Source organism: Amblyomma maculatum, chromosome 3 (genome assembly GCF_055883805.1).
Source record: "Amblyomma maculatum isolate TAMU_Amacu chromosome 3, ASM5588380v1, whole genome shotgun sequence".
NCBI lineage: Eukaryota > Metazoa > Arthropoda > Arachnida > Ixodida > Ixodidae > Amblyomma > Amblyomma maculatum.
This window is the reverse complement of record NC_139346.1, coordinates 40,315,754-40,340,522: the sequence shown is the minus strand read 5'-3', so window position 1 is coordinate 40,340,522 and position 24,769 is coordinate 40,315,754. Positions and strand designations below refer to the sequence as shown.

The 24,769-nt window shown below is 44.3% G+C and overlaps 1 protein-coding gene across 1 annotated transcript; it reads left to right on the top strand.

The window, feature by feature from the left end:
* Positions 1-3,326: 3,326 nt before the first annotated feature.
* LOC146194627 (monocarboxylate transporter 12-B-like) lies at positions 3,327-23,864 on the top strand. Its single transcript, XM_084596091.1, has 5 exons — positions 3,327-3,562; positions 15,044-15,283; positions 21,799-21,942; positions 22,525-23,400; positions 23,496-23,864. The coding sequence occupies exons 2-5, from the start codon at positions 15,085-15,087 to the stop codon at positions 23,624-23,626; spliced, it is 1,350 nt and encodes a 449-aa protein (XP_084452217.1). The 5' UTR covers positions 3,327-3,562; positions 15,044-15,084; the 3' UTR covers positions 23,627-23,864.
* The last annotated feature ends 905 nt before the right edge of the window (positions 23,865-24,769 follow it).

Below are 24,769 nucleotides of genomic sequence, written 5' to 3'. Positions count from 1 at the left end.
CCGAACCTGAAGTGTTTCCTCACGTCGCTGCCCTGACGTCCTGTGCTGCTACGAGTGATGAGCTTCCTGTCGACGCCCTTCATCGAGCTATCGCGACCGACCTTCCGTCCGTCCAACGGGACCAAATAGTCACCCTCCTTCAGCGCTTCAGTGCATCTTTTGACGTGTCCCAGCCTTCCTTGGGCCGCGCCTTGACCGTTTCTCATGCAATCGACACTGGTCCTCATGCTCCCCTGCGGCAGCGACCATATCGCGTGTCGCCCACTGAGCGCCGCGTCATTCGTGACATTGTCGCCGATATGCTTCAACGGGGCATCATACGACCATCTCATAACCCTTGGGCCTCCCCCGTAGTGTTGGTGACGAAGAAAGATGGCACGATCCGCTTCTGCGTGGACTACCGGCGTCTGAATAAGATAACCCGCAAAGATGTTTACCCGCTACCACGAATTGACGACGCGCTAGATTGTTTGCAAGGAGCGGAGTTCTTTTCGTCGCTAGATTTGCACTCTGGCTATTGGCAAGTACCGATGGCTTCCGCTGACCGCCCGAAAACAGCCTTCATTACTCCCGATGGCTTGTATGGATTCAATGTGATGCCATTCGGACTGTGCAACGCCCCCGCCACCTTCGAGAGAATGATGGATAACATTCTCAGTGGGCTCAAATGGGAAATGTGCCTTTGTTATCTAGATGACATTGTCGTTTTCTAAAAAGATTTCCCTTCCCACCTTCTGCGCTTTCAGCGTGTTCTTACGTGCCTTACTGAAGCACGAACTTGAAGAATTGTCACTTTGCCGCTACCAAGCTCACAATACTTGGTCATGTCATATCCAAGGATGGCGTTCTACCGGATCCTACCAAACTTTGTGCCGTCGCAGACTTCGCCAAGCCTACAACCTTGAAAGAACTTCGCAGTTTTGTCCGTCTATGTTCTTATTTTCGCCGTTTTATCCGCAACTTCGCCAGTATCATCGCCCCTTTAACGCAACTTCTCGCCGGAGGCCCGAACCTCTCCTCTTTGTCACCAGCCTGTGATGCTGCGTTCAGTACACTACGCCGTCTACTGGTCTCTCCCATTATACTCCGCCATTTTGACCCTGCCTGCTCGACCGAAATACACACTGATGCAAGCGGCGTAGGTCTGGGCGCTGGTCTTGCTCAACAGAAACCTGGATATTCCGAGTATGTCGTCGCGTACGCTAGTCGTACCCTCACGAAAGCGGAATCGAACTATTCTGTGACCGAACAGGAGTGTCTGGCCATCATATAGGCCATTACCAAATTTCGTCCTTACATTTACGGTCGCCCATTCTAGGTTGTTACCGACCACCACGCGCTCTGATGGCTATCCTCCCTCAAAGACCCCTCCGGCCAACCCGAAGAGGTAGACGAAGTGGAGCCGGAGCCTTGTTGGCGCTGCACTGTTGGCAAGCTGTTGGTTCGAACGCTACTCCCGTCGCGTTTGCGGATGTTACCTACTGTCTTGGTGCTCCAATAAACACCTTACAATATATACATACATATATATATATATATATATATATATATATATATATATATATATATATTATTTCAGCTCTAAAAAGCCGTTATGTCCCCTTTCCCCTATTGTAAAACACCATTACCACCTTGCGTATTGACGTAAGAAGCTGATAAGGGTAAGAGTGAATTTTAATCAAGTGAGGCACGTTTTCATCGCCAACAAACCCGCCGTAAACTCGGAAGCAGACATACACCCCGTGCGTTGCTGCGAGCGCCGCCGGCTGCCGATCCACACTATCAAAACGACGGTGGCCCCACCGCTAGGTCAATTTAGTGCCGAATAGTAATTACACAGAAACGATAGGTCAGTATAGAAAAAGTAAGAAAATCTCCACAAAGAAATTTCTGGCCAAGTAAACATGATCTCCCCAGTACTATTCACAGCTTGCTTAGAGGAAGTATTCAGAGACTTTGAATGGGAACAGTTAGGGATAAGGATTGATGAAAAATACAGTAATGTGCCGTACTATCAAAGGCACAACGGAGCGCCACAACTGCCGGCATCGCGGATTGGCATCGGCGTCCATGCGAAATCTTGTGGAGGAGGGTAAGACCTGACTAGATTTTCTTTGCATGTGATTCTAAATATAAATAAGCGGAACCAGACTGCATTACATATGTTCACAATTCGACACTCAGCGGAAGAGGGAAATACAAAACTGCAGCATCTCGGCATATCTAAATTGATTGAATAGATTAGGCGTAATTATCAAGAGTGTTCTGAAGTATAGCCTAAATTGTCCAACCAAAGTTGAATACCGACCAATAAACTTTTTCTTCCGCAGCATTCTCAGTGCTCTTTCCTATTTGTAAGCAGACATCGATCAAAAGTTTAAATTACCATGTTTTTTACGACCATCATACTCTGTTTTGTTTTTGTTTTTTGTTCTGTTTCCGACATCTCGGGAAAAAACAAGATAATGTATTTTCCTTCCAGAATTTTCTGTTTTTAACCTCGGTTCCGCCCAGATTTATATTGATGACGCGTTCTTCTAAGTGGTCATGGCTGGTCATTTGGAAAACACTGATGATAAGGGCAGAAGGTGGCGTAGTGCTCAACAGCAGGTGCCGAGTGTTGACAGGCAGCCAAGTAACGTCTTCCGACGCAGAAGTTGTTGCGACCATGTAACCCATCGTCATCGGTGATAATATGTTGGGCATGGTGATGGACAACTCTTGACACAAAACGAATTGACGGCGCACACGATAGGCCGAGAAAGAAAGGGATCCAAGTGTCATAGTTGTGTTCAGATACCATGTCCGCAACAACGAATGAAGGCAAATCATAACTATAGAGCTGGACAGGGCAAAGTTTTAGCGAAGATTGAAAGGCTAAAACGATGTCGCACGGTACATCATAGCGCATCACCAGGACTAAGCCTCGAAAAAATTCATATGCTCTGCTCAAAAGCGACATGTGTTGGCAGGATGGGCACGCCCACTTTCCTTTACGCCATCGGAAAAAGCTAGATGCCGTGTAGGAAGAATAGTGCGCCCTATAATGTGCCTGCATTTTTGCCACATACGTCAGAAAAGCTTTTATGGGAATTTGTGGGTTAGAATTTCACTCTTCCCTCAAAATGACTACTTCGTTTTATTCGTTTGAGATTCCTTGCTAGTTTTTTTACTTTAGAACTAAGTGGGTGCGCGCGTGTGCTTGTTGCTGGAACGAACGTTGGTATGGCACGTGATCGAAACGAATGCTGGTTTAAGCGAGCATGGCATTCAAGATTTTTTGGTCGCGCGTGCCATTTTTCCTTATAAGACCCTGAAACGCCGAGAAGTATAAATGTCGAAAACAAATTTCGAGACGCTGTAATCATCTACACGTGTACAAAACACCGCGCATGGCTGTTTTTGCACTTTCCTACGACTATAGCAGCGATAAGTTCCATCAAAGCAGCCCAAGTTTTATTGCTCGATCGCACTTCTATGCTATAGCTTCTTCTGGCAGCGAAAGAAGCGGCATTCCTCTTACACGGCAGCCCAGAACTGGAATAATCCATCTTTTCTGCAGGTTGGTGCGCAATTTTGAAATTCTTTTTTTGTAAAATCTGGCAAGAGAGAACTGAGACTGTGATTTTTTAGACATGTCTGGTAACTTACCCTACCTGTCCTGTCTGGTACCACTTCCTTTGCAGACACCGTTTCTTCCCTTCAAAAAGTGTGAACTTCGCTAGCATTTAAGACACCAGTCTAAAGTTTGAGCAAGCGTGCATTGTACTATGAAAACTGATCACCGTGTTTCGCTCTGTGGCAAGCAGAAAATGCGTCGACGAATGGCGCGGGAGGACACCCCTATACACAAAGCCTGCGCCGGGGTGTGCGAACCGTGAGGAAAGATGACAGCTGTCAATAAGGGAATAGGCTTTTTTCATGTAAAAACGCAGCAGTACTGTTTGACATTGATAGATCTCGAGCACAACGCACAGTCAAACGTACCGTCTGATGCCAGAGGTGACCCTACCGTACGCCGTTCACGTTTATGCATACGCAAATTGTTAACTTTTGCAACACAGTGGGCAACATTTGTTAAGCAAGTGTAACTTTGCATGAGGTTTGAAAAGCAGCAATTTAAGTAAATGCATTGTAATTAGAAATCAGGGTTAAGAGAAATGAAGGGAGGCAATAACTGCACACACAAGAGTTCATTGGCCAATAGTTCGTCGTGCCGCGAAAGCAACAAATCAAAATCATGGATAAACAAGAGAAGCTTTAAACATCCAGTTCAAGACGCGCCCGACAAGCAGGTTAGAAGAAAAAAGAAAGATCAAAATATCTTGCGATAATATATAGCTTGCTCGGCTACTGCCGCTGCTGCTGCTGCTAAAAATCCACATGCTCCTTTTTTTTTCAATGAAGCGAAAGAAACTCTTCGTAAGTTTACAGTGCAGCCTAACCATGAAGCTTGTGTAGTTCGCCTAGTTCAGACTCTTTAATTTTAACAATAGGCATTTCAGCCTGAATAAAAGAACACTGAGACAAAGATTTGCCAGTAGCAATAGAAAAAACTTAAAACTGAAAACTAAGAAATCGGTTTTAAGAATTCTAGCTAAAGCAAAATATTGAGTCAAGGTGATAGGTACGCAGTTTTTGAGCCTATCTTCTTCATTGGGGAATAATGTGACTGTTCCGCCGCCTAATACAGCGGCTCAGGCTATGAGAGACGCCGTAGTGGAAGACTCCAGAAATTTCGACCACCTGGGGTTCTTTAACATGCACTGACATCGCACAGCACGTGGACGTGTAGCTTTTCACCCCCATTCAAAAGCGGCCGCCGAAGCCGGGATTTGATCCCGCATCCTTGGGAACAGTAGTCGAGCACCTTACCTCTGCGGCAACACAGCAAAGTAACAGAATTTCTTAGTCTTTCCATCATAAACTATGTTGCCCTGCTATTCGCGCTGACGGTTTCTTGAAAGTGATTAGGATACTGAAGAAACAGCTTCAAAGTCATTTCTAGCAATTAAGGATATATACATTACTCTAAACTCCGCAGGTAGGGTTTCAGAATCTCGTCCTCTCTGCCTGTAGTGCGGCCCATAAAAATCTGGTTATTTTGCCATAAAAAAAACACAAAACAAAAAAAAAAACATGGCAGAGTCCTGTGTATGCGACCTTTGGTACATTTTTTTGTCTGTGTACTCGACTTGGACTTAGGCGTTTCGGTAGTGATATAGGTCTCTCTATATTCTCTCCTCCTACTGTACTAAAGCAGCGAAATAATTTTATTCCGATTGAGCTTATATGCTATGTTGGTAAGGCTAAAACCTGGATGCAAAATGTACACCCACCCAATGTTTTGCGCTATCACGTGAGCGTCCACCGTTCGCTTGATCAGCACCCTATGACGAAACAAACCGGCAAACTTGTCGAGAGATGCCGCATGCGCACGAAAACCAGGCCATGGTGGCCGTCGCCTGCTAGACTGTTGAAGGAGCTGCGCGCAGCACCTGACCCTTTCCTTTGATCGTAATACTGCTGGCACACGCCCCGGATAATCAGGAGAAGTCTTGTGCCTCTTAGATGCGACACGCGTACTCAATGTTTCTCCAACGAACATTGTGATCAACCCTTGGTTTGCTCTTGTTTTGTATGCAGTTTTTCGCGCACATTGCTGTGGCCAACCATTTTGATAAGCGCGAAACGCAGATAGTGAGATTGATTTGAGGAATGCTTACACTGCTACTATCAAAAGTATCTCTTACCCTCTTCACTGTGTTAGCGGCTGGAATGCCAGGTAGTGCGGTTAGCAAAGTAAATGGTCGGTGGCTGTACGCAGTTCCAGGGACAGCTTAGCAGACAACGGCCACTGTGGCCTAATCTTCGTGCGCACGCGGCAACTCTCTCCGAGTTTGCCGGTTCGTTCTGTCATAGGGCACTGATTAAGCGAACGGTCGACGCTCGCATGATACCGTTAAAAAATTGTGTGGGTGCACGTAAAAGGTAGAGCCACGACTAAGTATGCGAAGATTAGTGCTGTGTCAACACCTTGTGTAGTAGAGGCATCCACAAAGGAAATGTGACAGGTACTGCGTCTTTCCTTTCCTTTAAAACAATTACGTAAGGATTAGTGGATTATGTAAAAATTAACGATATTTTTATATCGTTATATTTTAAATATCGCTAATTATTACCTTGATAAATATTGACAGTAGTAAAAAGCATAAAATATGCAACAAAAACAAAATAGCAAATAAATATAGATATCAGATAAAAACAAATACTAGGTAAAATAACTGCTTAAAACTAAGCCCATTAAAAAATTTAAAAAAGTAAAAATTTTAAAAACGTCGTGGTAGCGCTAATGCTTCCGCATATTCTACCAATGAAGTTCCTGTAGGGACAGTTGTGTTTCTTTGTGCGAAAGAACCCAATCAACGGATTGAAATTAATATGCATTAAAATTCCGACTTCTCACTCTATTCCTCGACTAAGCTACTACATTCACCGCAGCTTTTCTCATTTTTTCATGGAATGATTGAATGCAGCGTATGCCATCTTCTTGTTCTTGACTGCACCAGGGCTGAACTAAAGCGCAAATTGAACCAGACCATATATCTTGGTACGGTGTTTTTCTATGCAAGACAGACAAGCATTATATGGTTCTTTGGCAACTAAATGTGCCTGCAGTTATCAAAAGTGGCGCCCAGAGATGCGGCAATGCCACAGCCACATGCATGTCAACACATAGTAATTTCAATCCTCCGCAATGATCACGTTGAATTAGAAAGCAGGAGGAGAGATAAAGTGAATGAACCATGACATCCAATTCGATTACCTCCGCATGTCTTGAGATGAATTATCTTTGCAAGCTAATTTGCCCAACAGAAAATTTCTGTTCAGGACTGCATTGCACACCAGAACCTTTTTGTTTGCAAGCCAGACACACAACCGACCATAGTACTCAAATAATGCTTCAATGGTTTGAGAACGATAGGCGGATTACCTTATGTCATGTGGTAGCACGAAACTTGACTCGTTGCGAGCAATGCTTTCTCAATGACAGTATCCAAAGGGCCTTAGGAGCCTTCCGTATATTCATTTTCAATGCTTTCCCTCTGAAGGCACGGCGTAATCAATTGCAGAGAAAAATAGGATAAAAATAGTATGAATAAACTCCGTTAGCGTGTTCCCGTTAGAATTACCGGTGTTCCGTGAGCTCTCCCGCGGCTGTTGTGCACGGCACGCACCGAAAGGTTCCGTCGATTAGCGATTTGCCTTGAAGGATCCAGATGGCGCCTGATGCCCTCCAGCTCCGCGCACGCCTGACATGTCAGCGCTAACCTACGCGTGCACACTGCCGGTCGGAGGGCTATCGGTACAACGCTAGTGGTAACACTCTACCTAATATGTTAAACGGGCCAAAAATTTATTGAACCTGCGCAAAGTGCAAAAAGGAGAAGCAAATGGACCGAGTCTTTGGCTGTTAAGGTGAAAATAATTTTTAAGTGACACTTTTATTTCACAAATATTTAATAGGCAGACGTATTTACGTTAGAGACTGATAGCACATTGGCATTAGCAGCTCTGTTAGCAATGGAACGGGCGCTCTGAAGTTGTAGTTCTCGGCGCCGGTTTGGTGACCTTACTACCAATCCAAAAAATGACGTGAGCGACTGCTCATTTCTTCGCAAAACTGCTTCTTTTGGTGTCGTTGTAAGTTGCAAGTGCTGAAAATGTGGAAACATCGATATCGTCACCCTAAATTTATTTAAATGGATATATTTCCCCTACCGTATTCAGCTCGTACTAAGGAAAATTAATACCAACCGTGTTTGGCACAACGTAATTTGAAAAGTAGGCAAGGTCTGGTACAAATGCACCTGTCGATATCAGTTGACAATTCATGACTGCACTGCAGTAGCCTCAGTCCAGAACGAGCCATCGTGCAAGGAGGAAAGACTTCACAGATATTGCGTCGTACCCCCGCGTGTGTCAGTTGCTCTTTTTTTGTTTTGTTTTGTTTTTCGACGCGGAAAACATGCGATCACGAAGATTGGCGTTCTCGTTCCTGCTTTTAAAGTTAAATTGTTTTTTTTTCCCAGCTTATCAGTTTTCAATCCTTTTATTTCATGCTGTAACGCACATGAACTGAAGCATTAAAGGCGAGAGCCTTTAATGGCTCATGAGTCGCCAGTATGCCTGTGCGTTAGCAAGAAGAATCCGCGGGATACAGCTAACTGACGTCATCACCTGGTGACGTCATGGACTGATCATGACGTCGCCAGGCGATTCATTTATTCACGAAGCTGCCCCGCCGTGCTTGTGATTCAGGCGTCCATGCGGCACCTTTCATTTTGGGCTTCCTCGAACGCCGTACCACGCAGCTGACATACTCCGCGAGATACTGCAGAATTATACTTTGAACCATCCTCATGACATCAGAAAAACAAAAATCCGGTCTCTACCTGGAATCAAAACTCAATCCCTCGGGACTTTAGCCGTGCGCTTTAACCAACTGAGTCACGCCTAAGATGGAGAAACGCACGCCATGATTCTCATTGTCTACCGTGAGAATGATAGTAGCGGGACTACGGATACTGCGCCTTTCCTTTCAGCTCCTTATTTATCACGCTATAATTCAATCACACATAAACTATTGTCACCTCGTTTGGGGTACAACATCCAAAACAAATCTAAACATCATACTCGGTCTCCAAAAGAAGGCAATTAGACTGACCGCTAGTGCATGCTACACTGCCCACACAGAAACATTATTTCCGAAATATAGGATTCATCGTGTGCATGCCATGTTTGAGTATCGTCTACTTCAGTGCCTTAAATTGTCACCTCAATGCTTAACTCACTTCTTGCAGAATATATCTGGACTTAAGCCTTACGAAAAACCCTTTCACACCAGAAGTAAACAAATATGGGACGTTCCTCGAACGAGGACGTTATACGGTAACCAGAGCCTTTGTTTTACTTTACCATGCATATTAAATCATTATAGCATACACAACGCAAACATCTTTACCGCCTCAGTTAGGGTCTTTAAGCTATATTTTATCAATTCCGCACTGGTCTTTGTACTTTTCGTTCCTTGCCTTAAGCAATATTACAAAAATAGTCACTTCATTTTCGTTTCATTTTCGTCACGTTTCGCGATGTTTCGTGCATACTGTTACATTGATGTGGACCGCTAAATTACTGTGCTGGTTTTTAACGTGCTGTTTCGTTTGCATATATGTGCTCATTCTGTGCTTTATAATTTTCATGTTATATATGTATATTTTCGACTTAATGTCAGACGTCCTGTTGCTCTGCCATTACCGGGCCTCGGGCATCTCTCAAGCTATCGTTGTAGCTTTTCGCCCGAGGCTCATTTACTATATATTACTGGAAATCAATTTTTCAATGTAAACCAATAATAAAACACCGGAAAGATCTGATGCGTTCAACGAAACGCTGGTTGCGTTTGAGAAAGCCCTAGCAACTCTCAGGCTTTCTCATTTCTCCACTGCAGATTCTGTAGTGCTCTGGGAATTTATTGGTAAATGTATTGAACCACTTGAATACAGAATGCGTAGTAAGGAGCGCCGATGTCTCGTTAGTACACTCGTTAATATATTCCTTGTTTGCACGCGTTACCTTGAATTAGTACCATAACCAACCTTTGCAGGCCCTGTGTTAATGCGCAGAGTCCGGAACAAGCACACAGTACATTAGAAGCTTTGCTACGATAACCTGAACATGCGTTTTGTTCGTCGATTTTATAGACAAGGAAATTGTAATCTTTTTAGCGTCCACTCAGAGGTCAATATTCAAGTGGCCACTATATAGTTAGGCGCTCTAACACTGATGATTCCTACGTTGTTGCCAATTAAGCGTTATTCTACAGCAGTGGATAGTATGGGGCTTTCCATACTCTGCCTGGGATTTATTTATTTATTTATTTCAAACACCTCAAAGACCCCAGGAGTACGGGGTTTTACATGAGGGGTAGGCTTGACAGTATTGTCGAGATTAACAAAAAAAGTTTTTAATGGCGGTTCTGAAATGGCTTGGGTTAGAGTGAGCGACGATGTCAGCGAGAAGATCGTTCCAGTCGATGGCTGTCCTTACAAAAAATGAGTTGAGGTGCGTTGTCTTTCGGGCATGTGACGGATAAACGGCGAAGGTGTGGCTGATGCGACTGGATGTTCGATGAATCGGCATGATGAATGCTGTGCTAGATGATAAGGCATGATAAAATTTATGAAATAAACCGAGTCTAGATATTTTACGGCGTGCTTGCAAGCTTGGGAGATCGGCATTAGCTTTTAGATTAGTGGCGCTAGTATTACGAGAATAGTCAGAGAAGATAAATCTAGCTGCACGGTTTTGTGTTAATTCAATTGTAAATATCAAGTTTTGAAGATGCGGGTCCCACAATGAGCATTCGTACTCAAATTTGGGCCTTACAAGGGTTACATAAGCTAGGTGTTTAACAGAAGAAGGTGCCTGAGCTAGGTTACGCCGAAGAAAGCCAAGTGTACGGTTAGCATCGTTAGTAACGGATGTAACGTGAGAATGCCATGTAAGGTCACTGGAATTTGTGACACCTAAATATTTCAAAAAAAAAAGATACCGAGGAGATAGTAGTTTCGTTTAGTAAGTAGTTGTACGAAGAATAGTGTTGGCGTCTGTGGAAGGTAATTAGGGCCGTTTTGTTAACATTTAGGGTCGTTAACCAATTTCGACACCATTCCTCGACTTTTGCCAGATCGGCCTGAAGAGCCAAATTATCAGTAGGGTTATGTATGGGACGGTAAATGACACAGTCATCGGCAAAAAGGCGGATATTAGAAGAGATGGAGTTGGGTAGGTCATTAATATAAATAAGGAAAAGAAGAGGACCAAGTACGGTACCTTGGGGTACACCGGAGAGAACAGGGGTGAGGCTGGAAGCGTAATCGTTAGCGAGAACAAACTGGGAGCGGTTAGTAAGGAAATCTTCGATCCAATTAAATGCAGATGCATTTAAGTTAATTCTTGACTGCTTTAGTAATAGTCGCTTGTGGGGAACATTATCAAATGCTTTTTCGAAATCTAAGAAGAGTGCATCAGTAGGAATATTAGGGTCTAAGTTGGAACTAATGTCGTTTAAAAACAATGCAAGTTGCGTGTCACAAGAAAGGCCTTTCTGAAAACCGTGCTGATTGTGATGGAAAAGTTTGATGGATGTTAGGAAGTTGATGACATGTGAGTAAATAACGTGTTCCATGATTTTAGAACATACGCTTGTGAGAGAAATGGGGCGAAAAGTGTTACCTGAGCCCTTCTTAGGAACTGGAACGATCTTGCCCACTTTCCAGTCTTGAGGGACTGTGCCAAATGATAAAGACTGCTGAAAAATGTGTGTTAGGATTATGCTAGTTATATGCTTGGTGTTCTTCAAAACCTTTGTGTTGATGCCGTCAACTCCTGACGATGATGTGAGCTTCAAAGAGTCGATAATTTTTGCTATGCCATGAGGTGCAAATGTGATGTCCGTCATGTTCAGATGAGTTAAAATGGGAAAGGGAGGGAGGTTTGCGTTGGTCTCTCGAGTGAAAACGCACTGAAAGTACGATTGAGGGCCTCAGCAATGTCGCCATCAGATAAAGGAATGCCTGACTCGTTAGTTAAGAAGACGCGTGTATTTGAACGTTTTGGGTTAATAATCCTCCAGAACTGTTTAGGGTTGTTGCGGATGTGTGTGGATATTCTACATGCCTGATCGCTTTTACACAGGTGAAGCTAATACCACACATTTGTATAGGAACATTTGAAGATTATGCAACAATATGAGTGGATGTGTGATTGAAATCACCAGCAAAACAAGCAACACTAAAAACTTCATTTGGCGGATCACCTCTCATTCTATTTCTGAGGCCTGTACTTTGTATGACGACCACATATGATTGAGGAAAAGATTAGTTAGAAAGATGTTGGAGAGGACTTTTCCTTCTGATGACAAATTCAAGGCGGGATGAGGACGACATTGCAGACGACACTAGCGGTTTGAATACATAGGCCTAAGTATTTTAATTGGTACCAGTCGGTTCATAATAACACAATGACAACACAAGGACATAGTAGAGGGAACAGGGCCGGACGGTACAATGGTTAGCAAGCATAGATTGTTAGTGGTGGCTGGATTCCAAAGTAATGGATCAAATAACCGAGTAGCGGAAGGCTCACGTGCCCCATTGTTTTCACAGTCAATATCAAATTAACCGAATCACGGAAAAAAAGGTAACAAACTGCCTGCAGTCACTACACGCGCTAGCAATCAAGTCTTGTGTAAGTAAAGCATCGTCTTGGCTTATAGTTTGCAGGATGCATTATCTGCTCCTTAAACACCGAGTGCAACTTTGCGCGAAACAGTGCATCGGCTTTTCCGTGTCACCCATTATTGAAGAATTTGGCGGCGCGGAACGATATTAGGTAAAGACAAAACGCTAATACGGACAGCAGTTCGCGGTGTTACTATATTCACGGTAGAATTGTGATTACAGGGATATGTTGCAAAGTGTGTACTTACCTTTTCTATATTAAGGATCGATGAGGATTGGCTATTGGAGCGTTCGAGTTAATAGTTTCATACTCATAAGCCATCGTGTCTTAGGACAGCTGTCTACATATTTTTTTTTGAGCAGAAGTCATAGCCTTTCCAACGCTCCAGTTCCATTCAGTGACTTTTTTTACATTTTCTTCGAATTAAAAAACATAAAAACCAAATATGATATTACTTAAGCGTCAATATACTTCCCGAACACACTCAGTGAGTCGTACAAACTTGAACGCGTTCAGTATGTGCCTCTCTAACATTCTCGGTACCAACGACCAACGGTAGCCTATGCGTCACTTGCCCTCTTGTCATGCAGAGCGCCTGGCTTCAAACGCTAACGGCACTATATCTTGTTCAATTACTTTTTCTCAAATATCTACTTTCGAGGACCCTTCTTGCCAATTATGGCGGTTTTTAGATACCGAACCAATTAGTTAACTTTACTTTAATTTAGAGTGTTTGAAACATCCGAGAGACGTGATGTTATTGCAACGTCATAGCTGTACTTCAAAGAATGCGACAAATGACGGTCACATCCTGTTTCTAGCGCATTGTATTCCTATAAACGGGGGTAGTCCACTAGGACGACGCATAGCTTTACGCCTCAGGCAGGGCTGGATTGAGAGCAGTGCGTAAACAGGGTCCTAACTCTGTCACATCTCCTTAGCCGAGCCTTTCCATGGCTGGGCTACACTTGCCGAGCACCGCTCCCCTCCTCCTTGCCAGAGAGCACTTAAAAAAATATTCTTTCCTGTGGAAGTGCCATTTTCCCTTTCAACACACATCATGTACAACCACCATCGTACCAGAGACAAAGCTGTACATGCAAAGTATTGCGCATCGTATTACCGTGATGCACTACGAAATGCAACGCGCTACTGTCTCCTTGAGTAAACACGGCTCATGACTTTGTCGACCAATCGGGATTTTTCCGTCTATCTGCTGCGAGACGAGCTGTCCACGCGTACACCTAGGTGTCATTAACTCCGTCAGCATTGCTCGAGAATTTGAGATATACGAGCGCAATGCATATCAGTAATATTTAGCGTCAAATATACGCACTCTTTAGCTCCTGATGTTGGCTGCTCCATTCCACATATTTAATATGAGTAGCTCACATTTCTCATGCGGGAAAATATTGAACCTTTCTCTATTTTATGTTGTGGAGGCATTTAACTTGATATCCAAGACAATACTAGGCCCAGCGACGCCTTTTGAAAACGTGCATTGCGGGAAGCCAGCTTGATGAGAAAAAAAATACATATTTTTGACGTTTATACATCTAAATGCTTTAAAAACAGAGGATGCAGGTTACAATGAGGGAAATAATATGGCTACACAATACAAAAGAGACCACTCAATAAGGGTTGATGGGTAGCCTCAGTTCGCAAGCCGAGCCAATGTTTAGACAAGTGGACTTATCTTTGTGTGGATCCAGATGAAGACATGTTCCTTTTTCGACACTTTGGCTCGGCTTGCGAAATGAGGCTCCTCCTAAACCCTTGTTGAGTGCTTTTTTGCTGGACAAAGCATCTAAGGATACGACAGAATTTTCTATTATATAATTTTTCCTTGACAGCACATTGAAAATATTGTCCGCCTCGGTGTACAATCCATCTGCACAGACCGCATAGATATCTCAGACAAGGCTTAAAATAACGATTTGTGCAGTTTAAAGTATACTGGGCGTACAGTACACAAGTATATACGTATTCTGTACACTCTTCCAAAACAGTTTGTTCCTACATACTCAACGTGATGCCAGAGAAGAAAATTTATGACGTTATGGCGTAGGTATTCGATAGGCGGTTAGAACTCATTAACGAAGCAACCTGCTTTTGAAACAAAGTGTCCAAGTGACTGCGAGAACGGGTCAATATTGGCGTCGCCGTCAGTGTGCGATTTATTCACGCAGCTATACATTGATATAGACTACGTATGGTTTGTCTGAAACGTCATGAAAATCAGTGCCAACCGTTGGCTGCACGGCCTCATTTCATGGGCAGTGGCACTTTCCAAACTAATTTGTCTCGGAATACAGAAGCCGTTTTACGTATATAGCTACACGTTTTAGGATTTATAATACTAGCTGACTTCATTTCTGCTCGTAATGAAAAAAATTGTTGCGAACAATACCTGTAGTTCAGTGCACAAAAATTCCTATAGAAAAGCAGCAGGAAAATAATAGTATGATTAGAAAATAGAAAATTCTGCTAAAACAACCACAAATGCATGATAAGAACAGTAGAATTAAATAGAATATAAAAACATATCAGCATATTTACCAGCAGGGGACCTTTGGAACTGAAAAGTGTGCAAACGCTAGTGTTACTGCTGGCAAGCCACTCTTAAGTGCTTTGTTGTAATGCGGATGTCCCTGCTGCAGATATTCTTATGTGGACTACATAAATCATCACTTTTCTTACCACGTTCATAACGTTTGGTTTCGACGTGTTTTAGGGAAAGGCACCAGGTTTCTTGGGTCCTCGTCGCTTAAAGCGATGCACACTGCACGGAGAGCTGCCCTGCTGGACCGCTGCTGGGGGGTCCCTTTCGCCGTGGGATTATCAGCATTTCTGTTGGTCATGGTGAGCTCTTGTCTCGGCTACATGACCATGCTCTTCAAGGAGAGGTACCTCGTCAACCATGAACAGGCCTCCTGGGTGTCCACAACTATGGTCATCGCGAGTTCCATCTCTGGTAAGGTGCCTAACTTGCTATTAACCTTTCAGTCTGGTACCTAACAGGCTTCCGCACGCACAGGTCTACGTTAAGGTTGCGCATATTAATGCGATAGCGTTAAAGGCCGCGATCACCGAACATTGGCGTCGGTGTTGGTGCTCTGAGCAAAAAGAATCGAAAGTATTGAGCTGAAATAGGGTGGCTGGCATCTGACTTGGCTGCACACTGACTGTAGGTAAGGTTGCTTGATGTTACGTTTGCCAGGAGCTGCAACTCTGTTTTCTCCTTTCACATGGGAGGGTGATAACAAAATTAGCCGGCCAGGACTATTACATTCACGTTATCCCTAGGCCACACAGGCACCTTATTACGGCTCGATTTGAGATACTTTATATGTCGGCTATTCGCTCATTCCCTTAGATGCGGCGGTTATGTATTCCCAATTATTTTTCAACATCAGAGACTCTCTAGTTGCCCCGTGAGTCTAATTAACCACTCTATTTACTAGACTAACGTAAAGCTCGCGTAATCTATAATACATTTTTTTCCGCTGGACAGCGAGCACTAAATTTCGGTAGCTTCAAGTTTTAAGCTTTTGCCGTCGTCAGATACCTTTGAATTCCTTATATTTCGCTTGCGACGCATGTAGCTTGCCTCAATCGATATCGCAAGATGAAAATAAGTGACACCGAAAATAAGCTAGAGCTATGGGGTGCTTTCAATTTCCGCACATAATCAACGGTTTTCAAATAACATTTCACATGCCGAAGGGTTTACATTAGCAACTGATGCTCTTTCAGAATCTTCGCTTATAACAACAAAACTCTGGCTGACTTTTCCCATGGCCCGCTCAAATCGAGTGCTGTCGCTTATCTATTTTCTTTTTCTGGCTCTATATCTCTGCTCAAAGCAAGGGTCATAAGCCTTGCGCACAATTATGAAGCAAAATTTATGCGCTCTGTGCTAGCAACGGTGCCCTGAAGTGTCCTGGATTTAGTCTTTTCAGTTGGGTCCCTACGACCTGGCTGAGTACTGAGGGGTAGCATTGAAAGACGAGTCGAAGTCGCAAATTTTCGACCGGGTTTATGAGCGCGAGCTGCATTGTACGAAAGTCAGATATCATGTTCGTGCATTAAGAGTATTATGTTTCTAAATTTCTGTGTTTTTCCCCTTTCCTTTTTCTTATTGACGAGCGCTTGCGTTCTTGCGTTTTTGTTATGCCTGTTGATGCTTATTTTTTATGCATGCTTCATGTGAAGTGCACCTGCAATTCCTTAATTCTACACTGTGTTATCCCACCCCTCACCGTAATGCCTTACCCAGGCGCTGTGAGTAGATAGGTGCTGTATGGCGCTAAAGAGGAGCGAAATCACCAAGAATACGCACACAACGAATAGTCCCAGTTGAAAAACGAACGTGTTGTCCGAAAGCGAAGACATTTACGATTGAGAATGAGCAAGATGGGCAAGTGATCACTACCCCAAGAATTAGAAAGGACTTCCCGGCGCCGAAGAAGACGCGATGATGAGAATGTAAGGTCCAGTGTAGTGTCCGCCTGAGAGGGGTGGAGACTGATACGGGTCGGCGTGTTAGGTTCGTTGCACAGGGTAAAAAGAGTTTGATCAAGGGCGTCATATAGGTGTTTGCAACGTTGATTAGGCTGAGATGAGCTCCAAGCTGCGTGATGTGCGTTGAAATCTCCGCCGATAAGAATAGGATAAGGGTATGCTGCGTTTTCAAGGTCAGGGAGCCAGGTACAGGGTTCTGCCATGACGTTACCTGGCCGGAAATAGGCCGATGCCATGATGAAAGGTTTCTGGCCAGGGGGGAAGATTTTTACTGCAAAAATCTCACGAGTGGGAGAGCAAAGGGACTGAAGCGAGAGCTGAGTTGAAGGACAATCGTTTCGTACGGCCTGCTGGCGTCAGTATACAGAAAAAATGATTACGTGCCCCCACTGTACGACTCTAACTCGCGGCGGCATATCTCATCTACGATGGGATTGCCCTGGTTTTTCTACTGGACGCTCCGAGATCAAACCCTACCCCCTGAACTACCGTTCCCTTCTAGAAACTGATGCTAACACACATATAATATTTGCCAAGTATGGCTCGCTCAGTGGCCTGATTAGAGCAATGTGATTTGAGTGACGACCTAAACAATGAAGATTCTGTCTACTCCCCTTTATCCCCATCCATGGCCATGAGCCTTCCCATTCAATAAAGGACATTCAATCAATCAACAAATAGTTCGGTGCGCCTTTTCTCAGGCATGCTGTCATGGAAACAGGACCCGTCCCCGTAGTTATTCTTTGATTGCCATTTTCTCTTATACTTTCTGTATGCCGCTGAAGAGAGATAAGGATAGGAAACGCGGTGCAGCCTTCTTTCCTGTAGGCGAGGCATGTGCGAATTGATAAGCGAAATAATGCTTTCATACGTTTTTGCTCTCGCGAAAAGCAATGAATGTATTTTTGGTAATACATTGGCAAGTCGTCAGCACCAATATTTTTAAGATGGAAGTTTCTACTCAGTAGGACATGCAATCACATGTAAATGCTGCGTGCACCACAGGAAATAAAAATTTCAGGACAGGCTTAGCTCAGCTAGGTCTGGAGGTACGCCGCTTGGCTCGGTTCGGCCTCCCTGTTGCTCCGCGTCTTGACGGCGTTGTTTGGACAGACGTTCTTCCGGCTATTCCGGCGTCTGGGACGCATGCTTAGGCTTTCCTGTTTCATTTGTACAGTTTCGGGCGTCCTCACTCCAAGCAATTATTTCCAGGTCGTCCGACGCAGCTTCTCGCAGTCTCCAAAAATACCGCACACTGCATCCGGGCTTCCATCCGCTTCTTCAACTATGGCGCACGTGACTAGCAGGCTCACAAGCTCAGGCTAATATTGTGACATATATACCCTGCATCGCTGGACGTTAAAGAAGATAACGATCAGAAACAGTGACACAGAAGACGACAAAGTGGTAGCAACGTTTAGTGCTAGAAGAAGGTTAACGCTGCTGTGATTCTGTGCTTTGTGTGCTTCGTCATCCTGGACTAACCTTCGTGCACTACCCTTGCCATGTATCAATATGTTCAGCTGCGAAGTTACTCACGGGATCATACGGAGTCGGACGCGACGTAGAAGACTCGGCTAGGAGGAGGGAATCGACGAAAGATTTGCGCATCTGCAGTGAAACTGCGTAAAGAGGCACATGACGTCATGGGTCGGCGTAGATGGCGGCGTCTACAGGCAGGGAATTACAAACACTCAGTCTGGGCCTATCACATCCAGACAGATGAAAGACAGGACAATAATTGTAGATAATGTGGGGAGAGAGGAACCCTCAACCACGTAATTTGGGAATGCGCTAGCTCCTAAGGGGATAAGACAAAAATAGATAGTATGGTAGCCTGAGAAACTCTTCTGTGGAGCGAGGACCCGACTGTGCAGAAGCAAGCCATCAGCCTGTCGGAAAAGGCCGCTAGGAGCCAGGATCTCTTGCCTAATCGCGGAAGTCCCGACCCCCCTCCCTTAGGCCTGCTGGGGGGGGGGGGGGGGGCGGGAGCCTCTATTTTGGTATAAATAAAAGTTGTTCACACACGCAGACAGCGGTGGAACACCTGTGTTACAGCGCATGGTTACAGGCACGGCAAAACTCGCTTCTACTAGCCTACTGAAGCTTTCATTACAAAATTCTGATACTCACGTAAGTAGTATAATCCGTAGATGTGTATCACATTCCATCAAACTAGTTTTTAATAGTATTTGATGAAAAAAATTCAAAAAATAAAGGATGCAGGATGTAGAAAGAAGAGGGTGTGGCGTCCGGTTCACAAAACAGCCTGGCAAGTGTCAGCTGCATCGGGATGTTCAAAACGCGCACGCGCATATCCTCGGACAGTTGGCCGCTGGGCTGCATTGCACGGCCCTTATCAACGTTAGCCCTTATCGAATTGGCGGTCGAAGCACACGCGTCCAGGGCAAGAAATTGGAAGGTTGCATATGCTGAAATAAACGGGCCCAGAATGATACCTTCTGCAACGCCACTAGAAATCTGTAGTCAATGCGATAGGTATAGGAGGAGGAAGATGAGGAGGAAAGGCAGGGAGGTTAACCCGTAAAAGAAACCGGTTTGCTACCCTGCACTGGTGGAAAGGGGTGAGTCGATATAAAAGTTGTGAGAGAGGGATGAGAAAAGTTGGTACAGTCACATCACAGACATGTCAGTCATATCACGTAACCTAACAGCAAAACCATAGTCTTTCTATTAGGCCTGTGCTTTTCATAAAGCGGAGCAGTGCCTAGGAGGCCTCCACCACAGACGATCGCCGTGGCCAGGGACCTAGGATTTTAATTTCAGTCAATGGGCGTCCATTTAGATGACATCTTATTGCGACTACTTGACTGCGGTGTTGCAGATAAGATTTTATTAAACTTACCGCCGTGCATCGAAAATCATACTGTTTCATTTTCTGAAGTAATAACTGATGATTAAAATAACCGATAGCTTTCGTGAGATCAAGAAATATTAAATATTCCGAGTAGCAGTTTGCCTTGTGTTAATGAAATCACGATGTTTTCTATTTGTGTATTGTTTTGTGGAGTTTAACGTCCCAAAGCGACTCAAGCTATGGGAGATGCCGTAATGGAGGACGCCGTAAATTTCAACCACTTGGGGCTTTTTAACGTGCACTGACATCGCACAGCACACAGGCGCCTTGCTTTTCGCCTTCATCGAAAAGCGACCGCCGAGGCCGGGATTCGATCCCGCGTCCTTGGGGACAGTAGTCGAGTGCCGTAACCACTGCGCCACCCCGGCGGGGCTTGTTCTATTTTTTAAAGAAATCAACATCTTAGCTAATATCTTTCCGGAAACGGTACAGATCGGCAACCAAGAAGCTATGGTTTTCAAGTTTATTAAACTAACTCAACAGGACAGCGTCAAAGGCATTAGAGAAGATGAGTAGTATTGATGTTGTAGCTCCCTAGGTCGTTTTCATCTTCTCAGATACCATAGTGACAAGCACGATTTGCATTTTGCAAGGGAAATCACCTGGACCTAATAAGCACGAATGATAAGTATATATTATTATCGCGGCAAGAATGTCAGCAACATACTGAAGATTTCACATCAAAGCCATCGTTGTCACTAGTGCTTTAGTCTTTAGTGTCTCTAGTCTTTATTCCTTATACAAGTATTACTGTGTTTACTGCGTTCCCACTAAAGGATCCATGAAAAAGAGTGCATTCTATAGCAAGTTCGTTAGATGATTGCTCGCGCTAGTTTACTGTGTGAAATCTAGAAAATGTTTATTAAATTATTCAGCCAATGACATTGCAGTCAACTATATATTATTCAGTTGCAGGTTATGAGTACTGCTGCGTGGAACGTTGGATTTTATCCGAGTTAAGTCTTCCTTACACGACATCGGAGCAGGTAGAAACTGAATTTGAAACGTTTGTCTGAAATTCGTGACCTACCCTTGATAGACCTTTATTTAAAACTTAATGAATGTTTTGCAGTCTTTTAAATGCCCTTAGTTGCTTCAATAGGAAGATTTTCTGTCGTATTCCTGAGCTAAGTTTAGGTGTGACGCATCTCTTTCGAAACCTTAGTTTTTACCTCTTAAAGCGCACCTTCGGAAATATCGCTTCATATATTTGTTTCGGAATGCCTAGAAACTTGGGTTTGCCATGAGCCCATCTTTACTTTCAACTACCGCACTCTAGGAGGTTTCGACGATTTTATTGAGAAACATAAAAAGGTTTCGGTATGCTTACAAATATTGTGTGTAGGGTGCGTTGCTACGCACATATGTTTTTGAGCTGAATGCAAGGAAGTGGTCGCTGATATCTGAAGAGAATACTCCGGTTTTAATATCGTCGGCGGACGTACTCGTAACAAATAAATCAATAAGACAGCTTGAGTGAGTGGTTACCCTTGCTGAAAGGTGAATTGCATTTTGAAAACCACCGAAATTCAAAACAGACACCTCCATTTATTATTTCAAACGCAACAATGACAGCACGCAGATAGAGATGACAGGAAATGCGCTTATCTGTCGTCTCTCTATATGCGTGCTGTACTTGTTGCGTTTGAGATGTTTAAAACAAAGCACCAATATGCCCTGGAAACTGTTTTACTAAAATGGTATCCAACTTCAGTCTTGAGGAACCATTTTTCATCGCGTCAATATTGAAGACTCTGTCGCATATGAGGATTAAGATGTTATAGTACATATAAAGATTAAAAACATGTCTGCAACGGAGGAGAGGCTGAATTAAACCATTTGGCGGTCGATAACACATAGCAAACAGTGTTAATTATTTTAGGAACAGAAATGCATAGTTATTACCTTTTTTGAGCGTAACAGTTCACATATGTACCTGTTTCTAGTCAGAGTGCACATTCCTCCACCGAGGCTGGGGGTCCAATTCAGGTAACATTTGTGTCGGGCAGTTGAATGGTAATCATTTTGATGGAAGAAGAGTGCCGAACTTTCTCCCTAAACCGCATTTTACTTTCGTCACTGCGCAGGCCTTATAGTAAGCCAGATGCAGAGCAAGATATCCGTCAATCACATCAGTCTCATTGGAGGCTTTACGGCTTCACTTGGCCTCGTGGCGTCCGCATTCGCTCCCAACATATCCTGGATGACGTTCACGTTTGGCATCATTTACGGTAAGAACTGTTATGCAGCCGTCATTATAAATCTATACGTCTATTGTACGGACAACTAAAGACTCTGAGTGCAAGATATACTGAAAGAAACAATTGAACGCGTTCCCAAGAATGGCCTTATTTATAAGAATGAACCGCACTTTAATTAATACCTTCGTGTGTGCCAGCCGGTGAGGCATCATGGAGAGGAGCAGCGCAAGGAAACACGGACACGACACACATCGGTGCTCCTGTTTTTTGTGTGTGTTGTGTCCGTGTTTTCTTGCGCTGCTCCTCTCTGTGAACTGCACATGTCTAGGTATACTTGCCAAACGCAGTGACATGTTACGCGATGTTTAGTAGCATATACTGCACGACTAGGTTCCCGTACACTACCCAGAAACAAGACGTGGTATAGCTGTGTGGTATACCAACGTTTTCTCCTCACCGCTGCCCATTTGATCACCTTCTTTACAATTGCGAAGTCGCTATTTTTATTCGTAGTTCACTTGAACCCTTCAACTCTGATATGAGAGAGAAATGCAGTGCGGAATGGGATAATAATTGCGGCTATACTGCTTCTATGAATTCAATATATTTCAGGCACTGGCTTGGGGATAGCTTTGCTTGGACTCTGCCTCTACCTGCTGCTGTTCTTCGATGAGTATCGAGGCACGGCGACCGCAGTTATGTGGGTGTTCAGAGCTGCATCAGGAATGGCGGCCACTCGACTACTCTGGAGCCTAACACAGGAGTACGGAATGGAAGGCTCGCTCCTCATTACTGGTGGCCTGGTGGCCCACGTTGTTCCCCTAATTATGCTCATAAGGCGTCCTCAGCCTTGCAGGATTCCCTTCTCCACAATTGCAACCCGTGCGGCTCAACTTTGCAGAGGGTCGAACAAAGTCGTTGCTGGTGTTAATAACAAAGAGGAGAAGTTATTTTGCTCGCCACAGAAAGTGCATACACGATATTATGAGCACTCCGGAGAGGAACCAGTTAGTATGGCGCAGACTGCTAGGAAGAGTTTTCGTTCCTTGGCGTTCTACGTGCTGGTGCTATATAGCGTCGTCTCCGAGTACGTCTTTGTGTCGTTTTCGATAACTATTGTTGCCTACACTGTTGACAAAGGATGGACGCTTGAAGACGGCAACCATATCGTGGTCTATAATTCCATCGGCCATCTTATTGGTCGAGCAGTCGTGCCTTATGCATCTGACAAGATCCGCCACAGCCGCTGTCCAATAGCTGTTTTCACATTCTCGATCGCCGCCGGGTGTTTCCTTCTTCTGCCCCTGGTGACGACCTTCGACAGCCTGATCGCCTTAACGATTACATTAGGAGTGGCTCAAGGGTACATCATGTGCATCAAGACTGTCCTGATGGCTGACTACATGGCGGTCGCTAGGGTTAGCTTTTGCTGTGGCGTGGCCGGCCTGGTAAGCGTTCCAGTATGGCTCTGCGGACCATCTATTATTGGTATGTACCATGGTTTTTCTCGTTCTCAGTTGAAAATAAGAACACTGCGTGGTCAATAACAGTGATACTTTTGTTGCTGTTTTCTTTCTTTCCAGGCTACACTCGTGACACAAGAGGTTCCTATGATATACTCTACGCAGTGTTCTCCGTACTGTGCGTCCTTATCGCAGGCATATTAGCATTCCTTGCCTGCTGGACCACAGCTCGTCGGAAACACAAGTTGTGACATGTCGGCCTAATGGAATGCGCTGTGATGAAACTCACGAACTCACTCATAACATTATTTTGGATGCGACAATATGTCACGCGCAAAGCGTCGGTGTTGTCCAAAAAGGGGCGTTTAATTTACAAAAGACTTCTCGCTAAGTTATTCAGGAAGTGGAAAAGGTAATAAAAACAGCGACTCTCCTCAACGAAGTGCTGGGAGAGGGATGTTTGCAACAGCATTGGTTACGTGAAATATACTGCACATTGTTGAAATAAAAAGTTATCCTTTAAATGTTCATTTGTGTCCTGTATCTGCGCTGCGCAAAATCTACTGGCCAATTAAAAGAAGCTACGCCGCAAGGATTATCGGAGTATGCGTACCAAGGAGGCGTTGCACAACTATGTGTTCAAGCATCCCATGAGCACACTGGATGGAGGCCTATTCAAGTACTAATGCGGAAGAAGGTGAACGTTTCATCACATCACTAGTCGCCAGTAAGATGCAGCGCTTCTTCTAGCATTTGGCACGTGGATTGCATTATGTAGTCATGCAATAGTTTATTGTTAGCGCTGGATGTCGCAAAGCTTTATGTAATCAGACTTTCTTAATATTCATTATTTGAAACCCGGTCATGATTTTCGGGCCGCATCTTCTGGCCAGAAAGCTGGTATCCGCTAAAATCATCCCCTACCGCCTACCGTATCGTTGGCGTCTCTCATAGCCTGAGTCGCTCTGGGACGTTGAGCTCCATCAACTAAGCCAAACCTGCACTACCTCCCGAATGACCTTTCTTGTTCCTTTAGGGCTGACTTTGTAGTATCAGCTCCGCAACAAGACAGTAAAATGAGGTAGGGATGGACTACCTTATGAATTCTGGATGTCCCTATGAAGAGCGATATACGATACCAATGAGAAGTGCCAGCGCATTACGGTCCAGTTCGCCTGTCTCGTCCCTGTTACACAAGATACCCTGAGGTACCTTAACACTCATGTATCTGCTTCGCGCATTTTTAGCGATAGGGCCTCTTACTCTTCAAATTCTTGATACTAGGTAGCCATCTGAATTGAGAAAATATTACACACAAATATTTACGAGACCTGACGCATTCGGGAGGTACCAGGTTAAATCCCCGGTGCTGCCGGGTACAAACCGGTTTCCAA

Coding starts and splice junctions, on each gene's coding strand:
- LOC146194627 (XM_084596091.1), top strand. CDS start 15,085: ATGCACACTGCACGGAGAGCTGCCCTGCTGGACCGCTGCTGGGGGGTC. Junction 15,284..21,798: donor CATCGCGAGTTCCATCTCTG/GTAAGGTGCCTA, acceptor GTCACTGCGCAG/GCCTTATAGTAAGCCAGATG. Junction 23,401..23,495: donor CTGCGGACCATCTATTATTG/GTATGTACCATG, acceptor CTTTCTTTCCAG/GCTACACTCGTGACACAAGA.